The sequence below is a fragment of the Panthera leo genome, chromosome D2, assembly GCF_018350215.1.
Source record: "Panthera leo isolate Ple1 chromosome D2, P.leo_Ple1_pat1.1, whole genome shotgun sequence".
Taxonomy (NCBI): Eukaryota; Metazoa; Chordata; class Mammalia; order Carnivora; family Felidae; genus Panthera; species Panthera leo.
The window spans coordinates 60,674,802-60,695,476 of record NC_056689.1 but is presented as its reverse complement, the minus strand read 5'-3'; the positions used below and the strand labels follow the sequence as shown (position 1 = coordinate 60,695,476).

At 44.4% G+C, this 20,675-nt stretch overlaps 1 protein-coding gene across 4 annotated transcripts in view; it reads right to left on the bottom strand.

The window, feature by feature from the left end:
* Positions 1–6,234, bottom strand: part of CNNM2 (cyclin and CBS domain divalent metal cation transport mediator 2) — a 142,643-nt gene extending 136,409 nt beyond the window's left edge. For 2 of the 4 annotated variants that reach the window (XR_006194434.1, XM_042908177.1), the window contains exon 1: positions 4,505–6,234. Coding sequence is in view for 3 of the 4 variants with exons in the window: in XM_042908177.1 (XP_042764111.1) it covers positions 4,505–6,125 (1,621 nt within the window). In the remaining variant the exon portion in view is untranslated. The remainder of the gene's footprint in view (positions 1–4,504) is intronic. The other 2 variants (XM_042908175.1, XM_042908176.1) reach the window with 2 other exon arrangements.
* Positions 6,235–20,675: the final 14,441 nt, after the last annotated feature.

The window sequence follows — 20,675 nt, the reverse complement described above, 5'->3', positions numbered from 1 at the left end:
TGCTTGGGACTCTTTCTCCCTCTCTCTCTGACCCTCCCCTGCTCATGCGCTCGCTCTCTCTCTCTCTCGCTCTCTCTCGCTCTCTCTCGCTCTCAAAATAAATAAATAAACAAAAAAAAAGTGACTCAAGTAGTTCTTATCATTTGGTAAGTTTCACAAACACTGGAGGAGACAATCCTCAAGCTGCCTGCCTTCCACCTCCGATTCTATGCTATCTGGATATTTCAGACTGATGATCTAAAAACACACAAAATTATAATAGTTTAACATTGTTACTGTACAAAATTAATAAACATACAAGATCAAAGAAGCAAACATATCCACCCACCCATCCCTGACATCATTCATACCTTTAAACACGAATAAAAACATCCTCCTCCATTCTAGGCAAGCAGAACACTTTCTTGGGTGAAGAAAACGTTTTCAACATTAAACTCTCAGCACACCGATATGGCAAGACTTGTGTTAGAGGAAGAGAGAATTGCTTAAGCTAAAGTTTTAAGTGAAAACTACACGTTACACTCTACTCTTGCCCTGCAAGAGCATTACCTGGTGATGCTACCTGCTCCCAGCTAAGAAAAAGCTACACGGAAGCCTGGCTAAGTCCCTAGGAGCTATTAAACTGCATTCTCTGCAGTACTGGAATGCAAAGGTGACAAAGCAAAAGGAAAAAACAAAACAAAACAACAATAACCGGTTACTAATTCTTCATATTCAACCCCAGTACAGTCAACTGAGTGGCCAAGAGTTCACGATGTCTTATAAGGAAGGTTTGGTCAGGTCAATGGAGAACCCCTTATGTCCTTTCGGCATACAAAGGTAGCAACCTTCAATTTAGCTTTTCTTCCCTCTGAACTATTTTGCTTCAGTTTTTCTGGAATTCTCATAATCTCCTCATAAGGTTCACTTTTATTCTCTTATTTAGGCTTATAAGTAACTATGAAAGTAACAAAACAGAAAGGGAAAGACTGCAAGGAGCACAGAGGGGCAGGGTTGTAAACGACGCACATTAGCAATTAATTATTATACAGGTGGCATTTACAAAACTGCAAATAAAATCAAGATTAAACCACGAAACTGAGTTTGAGTCATTCTTGCAACAGAAGCAGATAAGAAACAAGAATGAAACATGACTATATAGTTCAGCTATTAGAGAAACAGCTGTAGAGTATTCCATTAAGTCCATTATAATGTATAACTAGCATATTATTGCAGTATAAAACATTTTCAAAATGAAACTCGATGCTTTGCATGGAAATAGAATTCTTTAGATTTAGGGTCACACGGGCCAAAAAACTGATTTTGTTTTAATGGCAAGTGGGGAAGCCAACTGTTATGTACAACATCACAGAAGCAAGAGATTAAAAGCCACGTATATGTTTAAATACATTTCTGTGTCTGTTGCCCAACAACTCTGAAGCAAAGCGTTTTGACAAAAAAGCAAACTTCACACTCAAAACAGAAATGTAAGATCAGAATCAAGGGGACCAGCGTAATGGTTAAGCATAGGGTGGCTAAGAGCCCGAGTCTGGCTGTCACACAGACCTGAGTTAAAACCCAAATCAACAAATTGCTGTGTGACCTTGAACAAATCTTGTAACCTAAGCCTCAATTTCTTCATTTGCAAAATGGAGAAAATGCTCTGCTCGGCCATTATGAGATTTAAACAAGGTAATTCAGGTAAACCATTCAGCCCTGTACCTGGCACAGTAAATAAATAATAAGCTAACTCTAAAATTAATGTAATTACTGTCTTCCAACCTCAAGGAAAGCTAAGAGTTTCTAGGTGGCCAGGCAAAAAGTTCTAATCAGTAGAAAGAAGACATTCACATACACTTCTATAAAGGTAGCTTTTCATTTCTTTTCACATTGAGAACCTTACTTCTCCTCAGTAAAGCATAACTCCCACCAATGATGTACAGCCCTAGTAAGGAAAGACTTCAGTGCAGACGTTCTTAGTTGGGAAGGGCAATTTTCAATGAGATCTGGACTAATGACCTAACAGTTTGGGAGTTGCGGTTGGTATTGTTAGGAGAAAGAGGGAAAAAGAGGAAGAAAAAGGCTTCAGACCATCCCACACACCATTATTCAATGGAGAAAAAAAACAATAAAGGTTAACTGTTCACGTTATTTCAAACTGAATTAGAAAATAAAGAAAACAGTATCTGGTGAAATATTTTAACTCAGAGGGAAGAAAGAACTAACACAGCTGTTAGTAAGGTGAAAGCGGCCAAACTCCTCAAAAAAAAAGATCAAGAAAGGGAAGGCGAAAAGTAAGTTGTTCCTACCGTGTAAGTAACAAACACCCACTCTATCCTTTTAAGACTATGGCCGAAATTTCCCATTGGCAACCAACTGTCTTAGCCTGCTCTTCCAAATATGCCACTGACTTAGGCATACCTTTAACCTGTACTCTCTTCTTAACCAAATACATCACTCTGGTTAAGGACAAAAATAAAGTCCTGTGCACTATTTTTCAAAAACGCATGGGAAAATACTAGGAATTCTGTTATCTAAAGGTACTGTGAGAGGTAACGTTGGGGAGAAAAGGTTCCTCCTGAAACAATAAACCACAGGGAATAAGTAGGAATATTGCTCAAGGACAACCAAAAACAGGTTTCAAAATAATGCAAATTTTGAAATTTTGGGGTAGGAGCAAGATCAATGAGTTGTAAGGTGAAGCGCTAAAGCCTCCAAGGGAAAAAAAAAAAGATACAGAAGTGAAGAAAGGCTTCAGCAGGGAGGACACACTGGTGTTTCAATCCATCAGCAGATGTGCAAAAATTTCAAATAAAAAAAAAACCCCACAGAATAAATTATTAAGTCTCAATGTTGCAAAATTTAGCCATAGGAAGAAAATTAAGTATTTCAGAGGCATTTTCAAGCACTGCAAGGTATCTTTCTGTACTAGAGATGTTACCGCAAAATGAAAGAAGAGATTGGTCAGATGCTCTAATTAACAACTCAGCAGTGAAGGGATAATGACACCCCCGAAAAGAAGCTCTGTCACCTAGAGATAATGGACATTTTCTTTTTACTGTTTAAGAATCCAGAAGAATCTCCCTCTGCTTTTAAATGCAAATTACCCATCTCTGAGGCACATTCTGCTCTATTCCTTTATCTGAAAATTACTGCAATGTGATCCCGTTCCAGAGAGGACACCATTCAGCCCGGAAAATGGAATTAGGGCAACCACACGCGCTCTGGGGATGTTCAGATCACCACGTCCAGTGAGCTGTCACCACCTACACATGGCCTTTTTCAGTGGAGAGACCGCTATGAGGGCTCAAAATTCTATCTGCAGAAGGAAAACTTAGTTTTGAGGACTATCAGGTCATTAAAGGTTACATACACATTTTCATACCTGCACTAGCACCATAGCAATGAAACAGTTCGGCAGCCCTTGGTCTTCAAAAAACCATGTTATTTACTGGAAACTCTCTTTAAAGACAGAATGTCGGTAACAACAGTATAAGGTGCTATTTGCCGGTTCATTACAATGGTCAAACAAACAAAAAATACCATCACGCAAGAAAGGTGAGCACATCAGACTGTGCGCTTCTCTTCCATGTTAAAACTCCCTCTAGAATAGTAAACACTGACTGGGAAGAAACACTTCAACTTAAAATATCAAGAGATCAAGGTTAAAAAGAACACTTTTAAACCAGAAAAACTGGAGAAATAAAAAACCACAATAGAGGGAGTCATCCCATTGTTAAAGGTTCAAGATTTCCGCCCAAACCACATGTGGTTTGGGAAATTTTATTCGTCAGATGAATATAAACAAACAGTGAAGAAAGCCAGGCAAGATAGCCTCATAAAAGTTTAACTTACCTCTAGTCTTTCCAAGTTACATATTAGTAACTAACTTTACTTTTTAAAAAACCTCTTTCCTAGCTAAGTAAGTTGCATCCAAATGACTGAATCTTTTTGGTGATACCTGGCTGACCCCATCCCCTATCCTCAAAGGCAGACCTCAATCTGCCCCACAGCTGGCCAGACAACCGGGAACAAAAACTGAAAATGCACTTCCAATCTCTGAAACATCGGTGAATGTTTAAGGAGGAGGAAAAAGATTGTGTTGAGTTTAGAAAGGCTATTCAAATGTTTTCCAAATGCCTGAGATAAGTACATGTCAACCAGATGGCACAGCATGGCATTAGCTGGCCCTTACTTGCATCTACCCATTTAGAACCCCGGCGATGAATGCCGCAAACCCCTCAAGCCCAGAGGGACGGCAGTATCATGCACAGAAAATCGAAAGCCTGCGTTTTGAAATGTGAACAAGAGAATGACGGTAGTCTTGGGCTTTTAAAAAACCTACAAGCGCTTCCTAGTTCAATCCATCCCCAAATCCATGCCACCCTTTCAACTTTGCAATTAAGAGAGAGGAGAAATTCCGGTCAACTCGCCTTGGGGGGTTGGTCTGAGGGTAGAGGGCTCAAGTAGGGAGGAGGATGGAGAGAGAAAGAGCAAGCCAATGAAAGATACCAAAATTTCCCACCTTTCTTAAATTCTTCCAGCATAGCGTCCAACTTGGTGTCATTGAAAACAAAGTGCAAGGGGTGGTTATAAAATTTAGTGATGGTTTTCAGGGGAGTACAGTCATCTGGATCCACGAAGGCCAAGTCTTTGACAAAGAGGAGGTCCACGATGTTGGAGCGCTCCCCCTCAAACACTGGAATACGAGTGTAGCCGCTCTCCATGATCTCCGACATGGTGTTGAAGTCCAGAATGGCTTCGCCGGTGATCATGAAGCAGTCCCGGAGCGGAGTCATCACGTCCTCCACTGTCTTGGTGCGGAGCTCCAGCGCCCCTTGGATGATGTTCAGCTCCTCCTTAACGAGGTCGTTGTAGGGGTCGGTGACCCGGAGCATCTCCAGCAGTTTTTCCCGGTTATAGACAGTACCTATCTCCTGGCCCAGGACGCAGTCCAGCAGCTTGCTAACCGGGTAAGAAGCGGGGAAGGTCATCATCATGAAAAACTTGGTGAGGAAGATGGTGTTGGCCCCTACAGCCAGGCCGTGCCGGGAGCAGATGGCCTGGGGCACGATTTCCCCGAAGATGACGATGCCGATGGTGGAGACCACCACCGCCACGAGGCCGGAGCCGGCGATGTCGTCGAGCAGGATCGTGAGCGTGGTGTTGACCAGCACGTTGCCCAGCAGCAGTGAGCACAGCAGGTAGTTGCCCTGCCTGCGCACGGGCTCGATGCGCTTGGCGTAATTCTTCTCCTTCTCGGTGCCGCAGTTCTGCACGATGCGCAGCTCCATCGGGTCCAGGGCCATCAGCCCCAGGTTGAGGCCGCTGAACATGCCCGACAAGCACAGGAGCAGCGAAATGAAGATCACCTGCAGCCAGAAGGGCAGCAGAAACTTCTTCTCCTCGCCCACTATCATCTTGGTGTCCTCGCCGTCGTGATAAATCCAGGTGGTCTCGGCCCAGGGGGGTGGCGGGAGCCCGGCCACCCCGGAGCCGCCCTTGGCCCCGACGGCGCCACTTGCGGACCCCGGGCCGCCGGCGCCCAGGGCTGGCGTGGAGAGCGATGTGCACAGGTAATAGGACTTGCTCTTCTCCATCTTGCGCAGCGGTTTGATCTCGATCTCAATGATGCCCGATGTACGGCGGTTGAGAATGATGTGGGGCAAGATGATGATATCTGAGGTGCGGATGCCGCAGCGCTGGGGGCCGCTGTCCGGCTCTGGCGGCGCGGGACCCCCCAGCCCGCGCTCGCCCGGGCTGTGGCGCCGCCGCTCGTGCTCGGTGAAGGCGATGCGGGACCACGTCTCGTTGTTGATGTTCTGCCCGTACACCCGCAGCTTGACCCGGGTCCGCTCGCTCACTCGCAGCGCCCCCCCTTCCATGAACGACACGTCGTTCGTGTCCTCCAGCCGCAAGCCGATGATCACCGTCTCCTCGTTCTCTCCCGCTGCTGCGCAGCCGCCCGCGCCGCAGCAGCAGCTCAGCAGTAGCAGCGGCAGCAGCCGCCCGGCCGCCGCCTGCAGGACCCCCCGGCCGCGGGCGCTGAGGCTGCGGCGCGCCGCCATCTTCCAAGTGGGCAGTGCGGCGGCTGCCTGCCCGCCCGCCATCTTTACTTCGGGTTCACAAGCGCCACAGCCAATCATAGGGTGGCTGCTCCAGCTGCGGCTTCATCCTTCCCACCCGGCGGCGCGAGCGCAGGCACCGGTCCCTGGGCGAGATTGCAGCGGAGCGTCCGCACACACCGTTCGGCAGTCCGGCTCCCTGACTGACACTGACTCGGCCTGGGCTAGCTGAGGAACCTGGACACTCGAGGGAGGGGGAGAAGGGAGGGGGAAGCGCCAGCGGCTCCCGCGAGAGGCAGGCAGGGCAGCCAATCACGAACGTGTGCCTGCCCTCCCAGCCAGGGGGCAGGAATGGGGGCGTGGCCATGAGGGGAGCCGCGGACCAATGACAAGGTAAGTGGGTGGGGCAGTGAAGGCCACCGTCCCCCTCAGCACGCCAAGTTTCCAACTGAAAGGCGCGTGACTCTTGTGTATGTGCGAGGGGAGGAGGTGTGGCCAGCTAGAGCCCGAGAGCCAGTCACAGATGAGAGCTGTACGAAAGGGGGCGGGGCCCTCAGACTGGCTGCCAATGAAAAGGGGCCGTCTGTGGGTCTGGTACTCCCTGAGGGGCCTCGGTAGTAGATGCCCGCACCTGGGTAGGCAGTGTTGGGCTAATATCCTGGGGCGCTAGGCGGTCCGTTTTCGCTGCTCTGCATTGCAAGCTCCCGCAGTGCCCAAAGCTCGTGCGGAGAGGGCTGCCCCCGGAGCGCGAAAAACCGACTAGGAAGGGCTTAAGCTGCACATTTGCCTGAAAAGCCGGGACAGCGGCCGCGCCACTCTCTTCTACTTGTGCGCGCCGCTCGGCCCAGGATAAGCGGTGGCTCGGTGGCCCCAGTACCTATCGACCAGCTTTTTCTGGAGCCTCACTTCTCCCTAGGGGGGAAAATGCTCTCACTCTGCCGCTTATGGTAAGGTGGCACCACCTGCCGGCCACATGGGTACCCTGCAAGGCTTCCAGGTCTGCAAACCCCAAAGGCTGTGCCAGAGGTGGGGAGGGTTATAGGGAAGCAGTTTTCCCCACCTTTCCGAGTTGTAAGAATCTCCTCCCTGTGCCACAAAGCTATAGTAATCAAAACAATAGGTAATCGCGTGAAAAAGGCACATCGATCAAAGGAATGGAATAGAGAACCCAGAAATGAACCCACACATATATGGTTAATTAATTTAGGACAAAGGAACCAAGATTATACAATGTGGAAAGGACAGTCTCTTCAATGAATGGTGTTGGGAAAACTGGACAGCTACATACAAATGAATGAAACTAAGCCACCATCTTACACCATGCACAAAAATTAAGTCAAAATGGATTAAAGACTTGAATGAAATTCCGAGAAGAAAAGGTGACAAGCTCTTTGACATTGGTTTTAGTGATTTGTTTTTAATTTTGGATCTGACCCCAAAGGCAAGGTAAACAAAAGCAAAAATAAACAAATGGGACTACAACAAACGAAAAAGCTTCAGCAGTGTGAAGGAAACCAACAAAACAAAAAGGCAACCTATTCAGTGAAAGAGGATATTTGCAAATCACTTACTTTTTTTGTTTTTCTTTTTTTTTTTAAAGTAGACTCCACTCCCAACATGGAGCCCAAGGCAGGGCTTGAACTCATGACCCTAAGATCAAGACCTGAGCTGAAATCAAGTCTGACACTTAACCACCTGAGCCACCTGGGGCCCCTGCAAAGCACTTACCTGATTAGGCTTTAATATCCACATATCCAAAATATATAAAGAACTCACACTATTCAGTAACAACAACAAAAAGCCAGACAACCCAATTAAAAAATGGGCAAGAGAATCTGAATAGACGTTTTTCCAAAGAAGGCATACAGAGGGCCAACAGGCACATGAAAAGATGTTCAACATCACTAATTATCAGAGCAATGCAAATCAAAATCACAATGAAATATCAGCTCACACCTGTTACAACGGCTATTCCCAAAAAGACAAGAAATAACAAGTATTGGAGAAGATGTGGAGGAAAGAACCCTCCTACACTGTTGGTGGGAAGGCAACTTGGTGCAGACACCATGGAAAACAGTATGGAGATTCCTCAAAAAATCAAAAATAGAACCACTGTATACCCAACTATTCCATTTCTGGGTATTTAGCCAAAGAACACAAAAACACTAATTTGAAAAGATATATGCATTCCTATATTTGCAAAAGTGCTATTTACAATAGCCAAGATATGGAAACACAATAGAATAGTCTTCGGTCATTAGGAAAAAAAAAAAAAAAAAGAGGAAATCTTGCTATTTGCAACAACATACATTGAGGGTATTATACTAAGTGAAATAAATCACAGGGAAAGACAAATGCAGTATGATTTCACTTATATGTGAAATCTAAAAAACAAAATAAATAAAAACAAACTCATACAGAGAACAGACTGATGGTTACCAAAGGTGGGAGGGGTTAGGAGTTGGGTAAAATGAGGGAAAGATCTCAAGTATATGGTGCTGAATGGTAACTAGATTTATGGTGGTGATCACTTTGATATACAAATATCAAATTATAAGACTATACACCTGAAACGTATATGTTATGATACCAATTTTACCTCAATAATCAAAAAAGATTTCTCTCAAGGGGGCCTGGGTGGCTCAGTCAGTTAAGTGTCTGACTTCGGCCCAGGTCATGATCTCACAGTTCATGAGTTCAAGCCCCAGGTTAGGCTCTGTGCTGACAGCTCAGAGCCTGAAGCCCATTTCGGATTCTGTGTCTCCCGCTTTCTCTGCCCCTCCGCTGCTCACACCCTCTCTCTCCTTCAAAAATAAACATTAAAAAAAATATTTTTTTTTAAAGATTTCTCTCATATTCTTGCTGAAAGTATATATATTCCTGGGCCCCATTCCATACTTGCTAAAGGGGTAGGACCTAGGAATCTGCATTTCTAACACACACCCAGGGAAGTTTGGGAAATGGGAAAGACACACATAAAGGCTGCTTCTTAATCACACTGACCAAACCCTGCTAGGTCCATGGGTCCCTGGAGGAGAAAAAAATCCCGAAGATCTAGTTCCCCAGGACTCCCAAATCACTTTGTCTGGAGGAGGCACTGTAGCAAAGTAACTGCCAAATTGGTCTTTTTCTTGCAACTTAAGCACCCAAAATATAATTACTATTTCCTTTTTTTTTTTTTTTTTTTTTTTTTTTTTTGTATTCTGCAAGCACATTTTCTTCCCTTTTGTAAACCAGTCAGATGTTCCTGATTAATTTCTGGTCGGGTAATAGCAACGGCCTCCTAACTGCTCTTTCTTCTTCCATACCTGCCCCTTTCCCTTCTCAGCCCAGCAGCCAGAGTGGTCTTGTTACATCAGATCCTGTTGCTCCTTTGTTCGAAATCCCCATCTGGCTTCTCATGCCATCACAGTAAAAGCCACAATACCTACAATATCCTGCAAGGCTTGAAAGGGTGTACCGCCTCCCCTTATTTCTCTGAACCCATCAACTGCTGCTCCAGCAGGCTTCTCCTGGCTGTTTTTCATTCACTCCAGGGATGCTCCTCTGTGAGTCTGTGCACTCGCTGTTTGTTTCCCGTGCCTGGGACTCTCTTCCCCCAGGTCACAGCATAGCCCATCAGTCCCCCTCCAAGACTGCTCAAAAGCCACTTTTAAGTTTATTTATTTCAAGAGAGGGAGAGAGAGAGAAAACATGAGCCAGGGAGGGGCAGAGAGAGAATCCCAAGCAGGCTCCACACCATCAGCGCAGAGCCTGATGCAGGGCTCAAACTCACCAACCACAAGATCATGACCTGAGCCAAAATCAAGAGTCAGGCATTCAACCGACTGAACCACCCAGGTGCCCTTTAAAGGCCACCTTTTTATAAACTCACAAGCGAACACTCCCTATACTCCACTTCTGCTTTACTTCCCTTAATTTTGTTTTATGATCTGTCTCCTTCCACCAGAGCTTAAGCTTCCCCAGGGCAAAGACTTTGTGTGTTTTGTTCACTGCTGTATCACCAGGGCCTAGAATAACAGTAGATGTTGCAAACCACACTTGTAGAAGGTTAAAGAAATGGAAGAATTTTTATTCTGATCATTCCGAATAATGTCCCTGACTCTATTTTCCAGCACTTCAGTTTCTGGCGATCTTTCCTCCACCCCCAACCCTCTCATTGCTATATTTGAAAAATAAGTTCAGATGAAAAGAATCTGATTCACACACTTGGCATGCATTTATAAAAACAGCATTATCAAAGTTTTGGGGGGAAAAGTTGAGATTTTCAGGGCTATCTGACAAAGGTTAAAGATAGATATGGTCCTTCTAAATCAGCTGATTGAAAACAAAACTGTTTTCACTTCTTAAATAGCATGAGTTCAAGTGTGTTTAAGGGAGCTAAGAAGGAGACCATTAACAGCTCACAAATGCTGAATGTACGCTTTTGAAATAAATGTGGAGAAGGGGGCGGGGGAGAGTTTGCCAAACCTACAGATATTTCCGGTGCATTGCAGAGAAAACTACAACGGTCAGGAAAGTGTGGCATTCAGCAATTTAGAAACAAGTTAGACATTCAGGACTTCATCGCAAATACGTAAGAAAGGACCCACCAGGACAACTTAAAATGTAAGATAAGCCAAGCTCAGATTCACACGGGGATCACCGAGTGATGCTTATCCTGAGTGGTGCCAAGGTCAAGGAGGTCATCTTCTTCATGTACACCCAAGACACAGAGCAAAAAAACAAGTGAATTTGCCTCAGAAAGAAGGATCTTCCTTCAAGTTTGGAGGCTTTTTAGCTCAAGGGAGTCACTCTCTCTTTAGCAAGGGGCTGTTGTTGCAGATTGATCATGACTTCCAGGGGCTTCTGGATCTGTCCATCTGTATGAATGGAGGGCAAGGGCAACACTTGCTCCTAGGGATCTCTTTTTAAATACAGAGGGAAAAAAATACAATAAAACTTTGAATCCTGATAATATCTCATTTCCAAAAAGGGCTACACAAGGCCCAAGATTGCTGGGGGGGGTGCCTCAGGTGTCTAATCCCAAATAGGTTCTGACTTTGACCTTAAGCAAGCCATTCAGGTAAAGCCAGAACTTGGTAGCAAATACCTTCCCTAACTAACCCTCTCTTGCCAGAATCCTTCACCTGCTCCTAAAGGTGAAGAGCGATTATTCAATTCTTTCATCTGCAAAGGATAAACTCTCCTGTGCGGATTCCAGGATTTGAGAAATTTGAGAAATTACTCCGTCCAGACCTAAAAGTCTCTTTGAGTTTGACTTTCTTACAGATCACAAGTAGAACACCAAAAGGCTCTCTATACATTTTGTTTTTCAACATAAATCTCAAATTTTACAGAGAAGCCTTATCTTTGCCCCCAGAAAATTGCCACTTGTTTTAGAAAAGTATTCAAAATTAGTCAAGCTCACACCAAAGCACCAGGTCGTCTGAGGAAAAATAGGAACTGTGCAAATACTGGAGTTACGCAGACTTTCCCTAGAATGAAATCTGCTCCCCCGAAGCAACGTTGTTCACTTGTTTAAATACATAGTACTCTTGTAGCCCAAATGAGGACTCTTCACATCAGGGCCCCCCCCCAAAAAAAAAAAAAAACAAAAAACAAAAACAAAAACGAGACAGACAAACAAACAAAAAAAGACAAACAAGAATCAAATCAAATCAGCAATGCCATTTGCCTTTTCTAGAGGACCTTTCAAATTTTCTGTTTCAGGCTTTCCTATTTCCTCACCTTTTCTAGATATTTTCTTGGATGCAGTCAGTGGGATAGGAAGAGGAAGAAAAAAAGCAGCTTTTTGATGGAGTTTTGAGAAAAGCTTCCTTCCTTGATATGGGCCCCAGCTCCTTGGGTGCAGCCTTCCTGGGAATCCTGAGTCTCTAGTCAGGCACTCTGGTAGGTGCAAGGGAGCCCCCTCCTGCCCTTCCCACCCCTCCCCCCAGCCACCTTAGGCACTGGACAGCACCCTACACCACCACTGCCCTTTTCTCAGGGAGCTGGCCCCTCCTGACCCTTCCACGGGGCAACCCCAGGAGGTCTCCTGTGTTCTGCCATGTCACCTGCTTCCTTCCTCCACTGTTCCCTTGAACTAGGCTACTCAGAGAAACATGTTTCTGGGCTAGAAGCCCACTGTTTGCCCTGCTCCAGGACCCCCATCCTCCTGACTGTCAGGCCCACAACTGCAGGATTTTCTAAAATCTTCTAGCATGTTCTTTCTCACTGCTGTTCCATCCTGGTTCCAGCCTCCAGCTCAGACTTGGACAAAAGTGTAAGATACGTTCTAAGCTCGGTTATCCTCATCATCGTGGCTAAAACACTCAACCCGGGTCATGGTTTGGGGGAAACTTTTCACTTCCATAATTTTTAAATGTTGAGCCATATGAGTAGCACCTATTCAAAGATCTAAATTTTAAAACCACATTGGGGCTGGCGGTGGGGGGAGAGGGGTGCAGGGAAGCACCTAGGTGGCTCAGTTGGTTGAGCCTCCGACTTCAGCTCAGGTCACAGCTGTCACGGTTCATGAGTTCCCAGAGCCCGCTTCAGATCCTCTGTCCCCCTTGCTCTGCCTGCTCCCCCACTCATGCTTTCTCAAAAAATAAACATAAAAAAAAAACACATTTGGGGAGTGAGAAGAGGCAGTTGATAAGAAAGACTGACAGGAGGCTGGTAAGTAGGAATGGAAGCCCAGGGGAAAGAATGGATCCTGAATATCCAGTTCTGAGCCCTCCCATGAGACTGAGACCAGCATGAGTCTGATTCTAGAGCTGGAATTTATGATTATGACTCCAGACATAAAATGCCAGTCTTCCCATACCAGCTGAGCTCATTCCCATGGTCTTTTTTTTCCCATATCCTCTGAAACTGGAGCAAGAAATCTATTCCAATAAGTCAGACCCCCTGTGTATAGACAAATAATATGTCAGACCTCAGTGGAAAAAAATTCTATTTTTAGTTCCTCTGAGATACCTATTTGTTTTATTTTAAATATCACCAAAGACTTAACTTATTTCTCCCCATTTATTAATACCACATCTCAATTCTGTGTCCTCTTTAAATTTTTAAATAAAATATTGTATCTTCTTACCCCAATTCCTTTTTTCTCTTTTACTCATTCATTCATTCATCTAGTATATATTGTGTCTCTAATAAGTTCCAGACATTGTGTTAGGTGTTGTAGAGCTCTAATATTGAATCAGAGGTTACCTCAAAAATCTTATCAGTAAAGACGTTAGGAAATGTGTGCTAAATAAGGACATATGCAGAATACAATATCAAATATCTTAAAAAGAAGTACAAATAAAGTGGAGGAATTGAGACTTCACAGCCTTTGAGTTGGTCCTTAAAGAACAGATAGGTTTTAGATATGGCCAATATAACAGCTAGTCCAGGAAAGGTGTCTCGGTGGGCTCAGCCTGCTGTAACAAAATATCATAGACTGGGTAGCTTCGACAGAGGAAGAAAATGGGTATTTTCTCACAGTTCTGGGAGCTAGAAGCCCTAGATCAAGGTCCTGTAAGGTTGGTTTCTAGTGAGAGCTCTCTTCTTGGCTTCCAGATGGCCTCCCTGTCTTCACATGGATTTGTCTCTGAATTTGAATGGGGAGGGAGAGAATGAGCTCCCAGGTGTCTCTTGTTATAGGGACACTAATCCTATTGGATCAGAGCCCCATCTTTATGAACTCATTTAACCTTAATTACTTCTTTAGAGGCCCATTCTCTGAATAGAGCCACATATGAGGGTTAGGGCATCAACATATGAACTGGGGTTGTTGGGGGGGGGGGGAGACACAACTATTCAGTCCATGACAAAGGGACTGAGAGAGAAGAAAGAGGGAAAATGCATTCGAAATGAGAGAAAAGTATGCAGTAGATTGCCAAGGGAGCAGCCTTTTTGGAAAATCATGTGGTTGATTTGGGTTCTATAGCTCATAAGGAGGAACAGCAAGAACAATGTTGGAAGATTGATTGGGCCAGTTTGTGGTGAATTGAATGCCACAGTGTTTTGAAATTTGGATTTCATTCTGTAGCACTCAGGAGCTATAAAAAGTGACACGTAGAAGAGCTGTGTTATAGGGAGATTAACTGACCTCGCCACTGTCGTGATGCTGGGGCCCTGCCAACTTAGGAATTTAAGAAACTCCTGCCACTCAAAGTAGAAAAAAAACCTTCATGATTTACAAAGCACTTTCCCATCTGTTATCTTGACTGACCTTCACAATTAGAACTAAAGGGCACACCATTTCTCCAGCCACATGTAGGACAAAGAAACAGATATAGCTATCGCGTGCCACGGGAGTCCCCAGAAAAATGGGACACCACACCCTGTGTCCACGCCTGAATCACAGCTACTGCCACCGTGGTTTGGGTGGTAACTGCGAGTCTTAGAGCAAACATTAAGTTTTCCCAGGTTGGCCAACATTCTTGATCGCAGCTGAGACTTCCTGATACATTTTTCAAACTTCTAAAAAAGTTTCGACATACAATAAACATACATAAAAGCGTCTAAGACACAAATGTAAAATAGTTGACCATATCCTTTATCATCCAAAACAGAACCCGTCTGAGACTGAAAAAAAGGGTACTATTAATAATCAACCTAGTTTAAGGCTTAAACTGGGACAGTCCCAGACAAAGATTGTGTTCACCTTGTAAGAATTTATAATGGTAAAGCAACCATCCCCTCGTTGAGAAAGACCCTATATGTCCCTCTAGATCACACCCCTCTCTTCCACCCTACCCTTACTTTTAGAGCAATCATTTCCCTTTTTAATTGCTTTTTTTTTTTTTAATTTGGGAATTCCCAAAAGGAGAGCAAGGACAAACCCTATAACAAAACAGTATTACATTAGACCTAGTTCTAGTGGCAGTCACAATACTTTCTAGGCTGAACTCCCATCGTGCAAGTCATTTAAATACCCTCAGCCTCGGTTTTCCCTTGTGTAAAATGAGAAAAATCAGCATTGTGAAGGAGGTAAAAGAGAGTTATCTTCAGTAAAGAAACAACTTGGGGTATTTGGCACCGTGTATATCCACAATGAATCTTCCTCACTATCTTGAAAAAAAATCACCATTTTTAAAGGGTTGCATCAGCTTTATGGGCTCCAGTTACGTTATTTTTGTTGTTGTTGTTTTTTAAAAATTAATTAATTTATTGTTTAATTTACATCCAAGTTAGTTAGCATATAGTGCAACAATGATTTCAGGAGTAGATTCCTTAATGCCCCTTACCCATGTAGCCCATCACCCCCCCAGCAACCCTCTGTTAGTCTCCATATTTAAGAGTCTCTTATGTTTTGTCTCCCTCCCTGTTTTTATATTATTTTTGCTTCCCTTCCCTTATGTTCATCCTATTACATTATTTAGAAGCAAAAATAAAAAGACCTCCTTCACAACATTTCCCTGGTTAGATCCAATTGAAAGCAATAATAAGGTTAATAAGAAAAAGAGAATAAGGACAGTTAATAAAAGATTAACCACTAAGCCTAGAAGCCCCACAAGTCCTTCTGCACTTGCTGTGCAAACCTTTCCTCCCTAGCAACTTGACATTTTTGAGGCTTTGCTTTCTAGAGGATGTTCGTTTAATATTCACAAAGAAAGTGATGTGATGGAAGCTTGTTAACTCTGGGAACAGAGAATAAACAGTCCAGGCCACCTCACCTGACACAATTAGGCCCTAAGTTATATGTCAAATTACCATAAGCGGCTGCAACGCTCTGGTCCCCTCCTGCGAGCATCTCTGCAAAGCTGCACATGCCCTTCTTGGCTTCGGCTTGTAATGAATTAAATATCTAAGTCAGATTCCTAGATTAGGCCATAAATCTGCCATCGCTTGAACTATCATAGGGGGAAAACCCCCTCACTTGTAACTTTGTTGTAACTGCTAATTCCAGTCCTAAAACAGCCCACAAAGTCAGAAGCCTACAGGGGTCAGTAAGGTTGACTGGACAGGGATGGCCAACAGGGTAATGGGGCACACTCTGTCTGAAAGAGAAGCCGTTACTCTGGCCACGGCAACTGTGCACAAATGCAAGAGTCATGATGCCAACACTTCCGATTTTTCAAGAGAAGCCAGAAATTCGTATTTTATGTAAAATCCTCTGGTTCATAAGTGGGGCAACTAATTCAAACGATTTTAAAAGCACTGTGACCTCTCCAGAATCTAGATCCATACATCGGTTTCCAAGCCTGGAAGGGAACATGGAGTGTACCAAGTTCAGCACCCCCTTAGTTTACAGACGGGGAACGTGACCCCCAGAGTGGACACGTGATTTTCCTATGGGCCAGTGCAGAGGCAGATGGAGAAAGAATGCCCACTCCCTGTCTCCTGCCTCACTTCTCATTCCACAAATGAGAAGAAAGTTAATGGCCGAAGCCTGGGTAAAAGTTAGCAGGCCCAAGTCTGGCTTACAGTGCGCCCGGCACGGTATCGATTTACCGTTCTACTATTTTACTCTCTCTGGCTTCTGGACAGCGTGTGTGAGGCAGTGTGCCATTATCTGAAGCATTAACGGAGAGGCATCAGGGCAGAACATTTGCGTCCCAAGTTGATTTTCCCCTCACCTGGAGCATGGCTCTGCTCCAGGAAAGGAGGGGCCCGCATGTTCCCATTGGGGGAGGGGATTGGTGCGGTCATCAGTCCAAGACAAGCAAGGCTTGCTCGGCAGGAGAAGATTAAGTACAGAACTTACATTCACATAACACTCCCATTAACCTCAGGGAGCTGTGCTTGCAGGAATGACAGGGTCAGCAGTTGAAGAGAGACTGGAATGAGGCAGTAAAGCTCAAGCCATAGGTTATGAGTAGGGCTGTGTAATTCCAGCTCCATATTTGCAAAAGAGTTTGTTTTTGATATCTAGTGAGATCTTCCTCCACTGACTCTTTGGGCAGGGTCTTCAAAAGAACCCTTGTTTAGACCCAAACCGTGCTGTGTGTGTGCAGTTGAAGAAACTTGGCAAATCACACAAGTTAGGACAGGTGGCAGCAAAGTTTAGAAAATATGCTTAGCTGGTTTTGTCCGGCTGGCTCATTGAGTTCATCACATTGGATTGTTAGCCATCTGTGCTTAGGACGGTGCTTGGTACACAGTAGGTACTTAATGATATTGAATAAATGAAAGACTGGATGGATAGGTTCACATTCCTCTCCAGACTCATTTAGCAGACCTCCCAATCTAATAAGGAAAAATTAGGCACTCCTTTGCCGCTTCCTAGGTGTCATCCAAGGAAAGGCTGAGAATCAGTAAGAGAAGCAGGCTCTGCTTGCTGTCTTGGCACAGAGACATGCCCTTTTCAGCAGTGTATGGCTGGAGGGGGTGGGTGGGGCAGGGATCCTGTTTAAACTGCTGGGTTTCCTCCAGTAGGTAAGCTGAAAAGCCTCTGGAGTTTTAAATATGAATCCTCTCCCTGTGATGATGAAGGACTGAAAATACTGTATTTGATACAATAATCAATTAAGAGAAAATCTGCTCCTTAAACCCTTGAAGTCCACTATTTTTTTTTAAATGTAAGCTCTGTACCCAACGTGGGGCTTGAACTCACAACCCCAAGATCAAGAGTTGCATGCTCTACCAACTAAGCCAGCCAGGTGTCCCATTAGTCCCATATCTTTTTATTTTAAGTTTTTATTTATTTATATTGAGAGAGAGAGTGTGTGCGCGCACGCACACACAGCAGGGAGAGAGAATCCCAAGCAGGCCCCGCACCCTCAGTGAAAATCCCCATGTGGGGCTCAGACTCACGAACTGTGAGATCATGACCTAAGCTGAAACTAAGAGTTGGATGCTTAACTGACTGATCCACCCAGGTGCCCCAGTCCAATACCTTTTGACAAGTGTTTGTAGCTACAGAAGAATTAGGCACCTGTTTCGGTGGCCTTGCTGTTAGTAAGCATAATGTTAAAATGCATGAAATGATTTCCAAAGGTTAACAAGTAACCTAGGTGATTACTACCTAGGTGGTAGGTAGTCACTACAATTATTTAAACATTTTGTCATATTTGAAAACAGTCATAATACAATGTTGGGGGGAAAGTTGCCTGCTGTCAAAAGAGCCACGGACAGCTTCCTAAACCATCCTCTGGCAGCAAAAGAAGGGCTGGTCTTCTGCTGGTCCTGACTTCATATGCTGCTAGCTCTAAACCAGTAATAATTTAGGGGTGCCTGGCTGGCTCAGTCAGTAGAGCATGTGACTCTTTTTTTTTTTTAATTTAAGTAATGTCTACACCCAGCGTGGGGCTCGAACTCACCATCCCGAGATCAAGAGTTGAACACTCCTCCGACTAAGCCACCCAGGTGTCCCAGAGCATGCAACTCTTGATCTTGGGGTCATGAGTTCAAGCCCCACGTTGGGCATGGAGCCTACTTAAAATAAATAAATAAAATAAATAAACAAACTAATAATAATCTAAACTATGTGCCACCCGATCTTTAAAAAAACTTCAGGCAGATGAGGAAACAAAGGCACAGAGATGTTAAATAACTTTCTCAAGGCCAAAATGCCAAGTGGCAGAGTTGAAAGGAAAAAAACTATCAAGTTTGGCATCCAGCTTTTTTTTCTTTTTAGGGCTTCTTTATTTATTTATTTTTTATTTTTTAGGGAGAGAGAAAGAGTATGTATGAGCAGGGAAGGGGGGTAAAGGGAAAAAGAGAGGAAAGAAAGAGAGAGAGAAACTTAAGCAGGCTTCATACCGGCATGGAGCCTGACATGGGGCTTGATCCCACAACCCTGGGATCATGACCTGAGCCGAGATCAAGAGTCAAATGCTCAACCAACGGAGCCACCCAGGCACCTCAGCATCAGGCTTTTGCTCCTAATCATCATTCCACACTGCCTCTCACTCTTAAATGAGATGTATCCTCTATGACGAGGACCATACATTCCTAGTTGTCTATTTCACCTATCTTGAATATTTAAACAACCGTGTCTGGCATTTTTCCGAACAAAACGTGTTTAATTTGCTATTATCTAATAAATATTTTTTCTAGACTCTAGGACAAATACAATTCTTACGATGTATATTTTTGTTACAGAGTAACGTATAAAATATGTTATTCTTAGGAAAACACAATGCGAATGTCCACGTTCCAGTTCAAAGTCATTCCCTCAACATCTTTTGAGAGAACTGAGAATTCAGAATGACGAATGACAGACTAAAACCTCCTCCCTCTAAATTTGGAAAAGCCTAATAAACCAAATAACCAGAAAACCCTTTCTTTTCATCCTTTTCCCCTCTAGTAGGACCATCTCGTGCTCATGGATGGTGAAGTATGCTTAATCCTAGCTATACCTTTCTCACTAATGCGGTCACTAAAGCAGGTGGTATGGTGACCGGGTAAATGCTGAACTCTAGAACCACGAAAGCACTGTTTAGAATCAAGGTCACAGAGAGGAACAGAGCTTAAAAGATACCATCCAGTCCTCTCCTTAGTCTGTAGTAGTATGTCAGGACCTACAGCCGAACCCATTCAGAAATCTGAGAATTTCTCCATTTTTAACAGCTTTATTGAAAGAGGGGTCTGGATGCGAGAATCCATTCCAATGTTTTACAAGGCCTAAATATTCTCATACCCTTAATAGAAAACCTCTTGGGTCATGCCAGCTCCCCCCACCTCCTTGGGGTTGTTTTGCACTGAGGTCAGAGAAACTGGTTGAAATTTTCTCATTAAAATTCTTCATTGCTTGAAGGCTGTTATTAAAAAACTGATCAGTTCCTAGGGGCGCCTGGGTGGCGCAGTCGGTTAAGCGTCCGACTTCAGCCAGGTCACGATCTCGCGGTCCGTGAGTTCGAGCCCCGCGTCGGGCTCTGGGCTGATGGCTCGGAGCCTGGAGCCTGTTTCGGATTCTGTGTCTCCCTCTCTCTCTGCCCCTCCCCCGTTCATGCTCTGTCTCTCTCTGTCCCAAAAATAAATAAAAAACATTGAAAAAAAAAAATTAAAAAAAAAAAAAAAAAACTGATCAGTTCCTGATGACGAGGACCATGGCTTATATATGACTTACACCTTTCTGTGTCCCCTGACAAAGTCTTCAAGTGCAACTGCACTTCAATTAAATAATGTTCTTCATTTCTAATGATAAAATCATCCTGAAATACTCCTCAATCTCATTCTTTAACTATGGAAGCTAGATCTAAATCTTATACTTTCCTAAAAATTTAACCAGGGCACAGTTATAAAGGGGAAAAAAGCAACCATTTTTACATCTCCTACCTCTCTTTTTAAAAATTATCACTCTTGGGGCGCCTGGGTGGCTCAGTCGGTTAAGCGTCCGACTTCAGCTCAGGTCACGATCTCGCGGTCTGCGAGTTCGAGCCCCGCGTCGGGCTCTGGGCTGATGGCTCAGAGCCTGGAGCCTGCTTCCGATTCTGTGTTTCCCTCTCTCTCTGCCCCTCCCCCGTTCATGCTGTGTCTCTCTCTGTCTCAAAAATAAATAAACGTTAAAAAAAATTTTTTTAATAAATAAATAAAAATTATCACTCTTGGGGCGCCTGGGTGGCTCAGTTGGTTGAGTGTCTGATTTCAGCTCAGCTCATGAACTCATGGTTTGTGGGTTCGAGCCCCGAGTCGGGCTCCGTGCTGACAGCTCAGAGCCTGAAGCCTGCTTCAGATTCTGTGTCTCCTTCTCTCTCTTTGTCCCTCCCC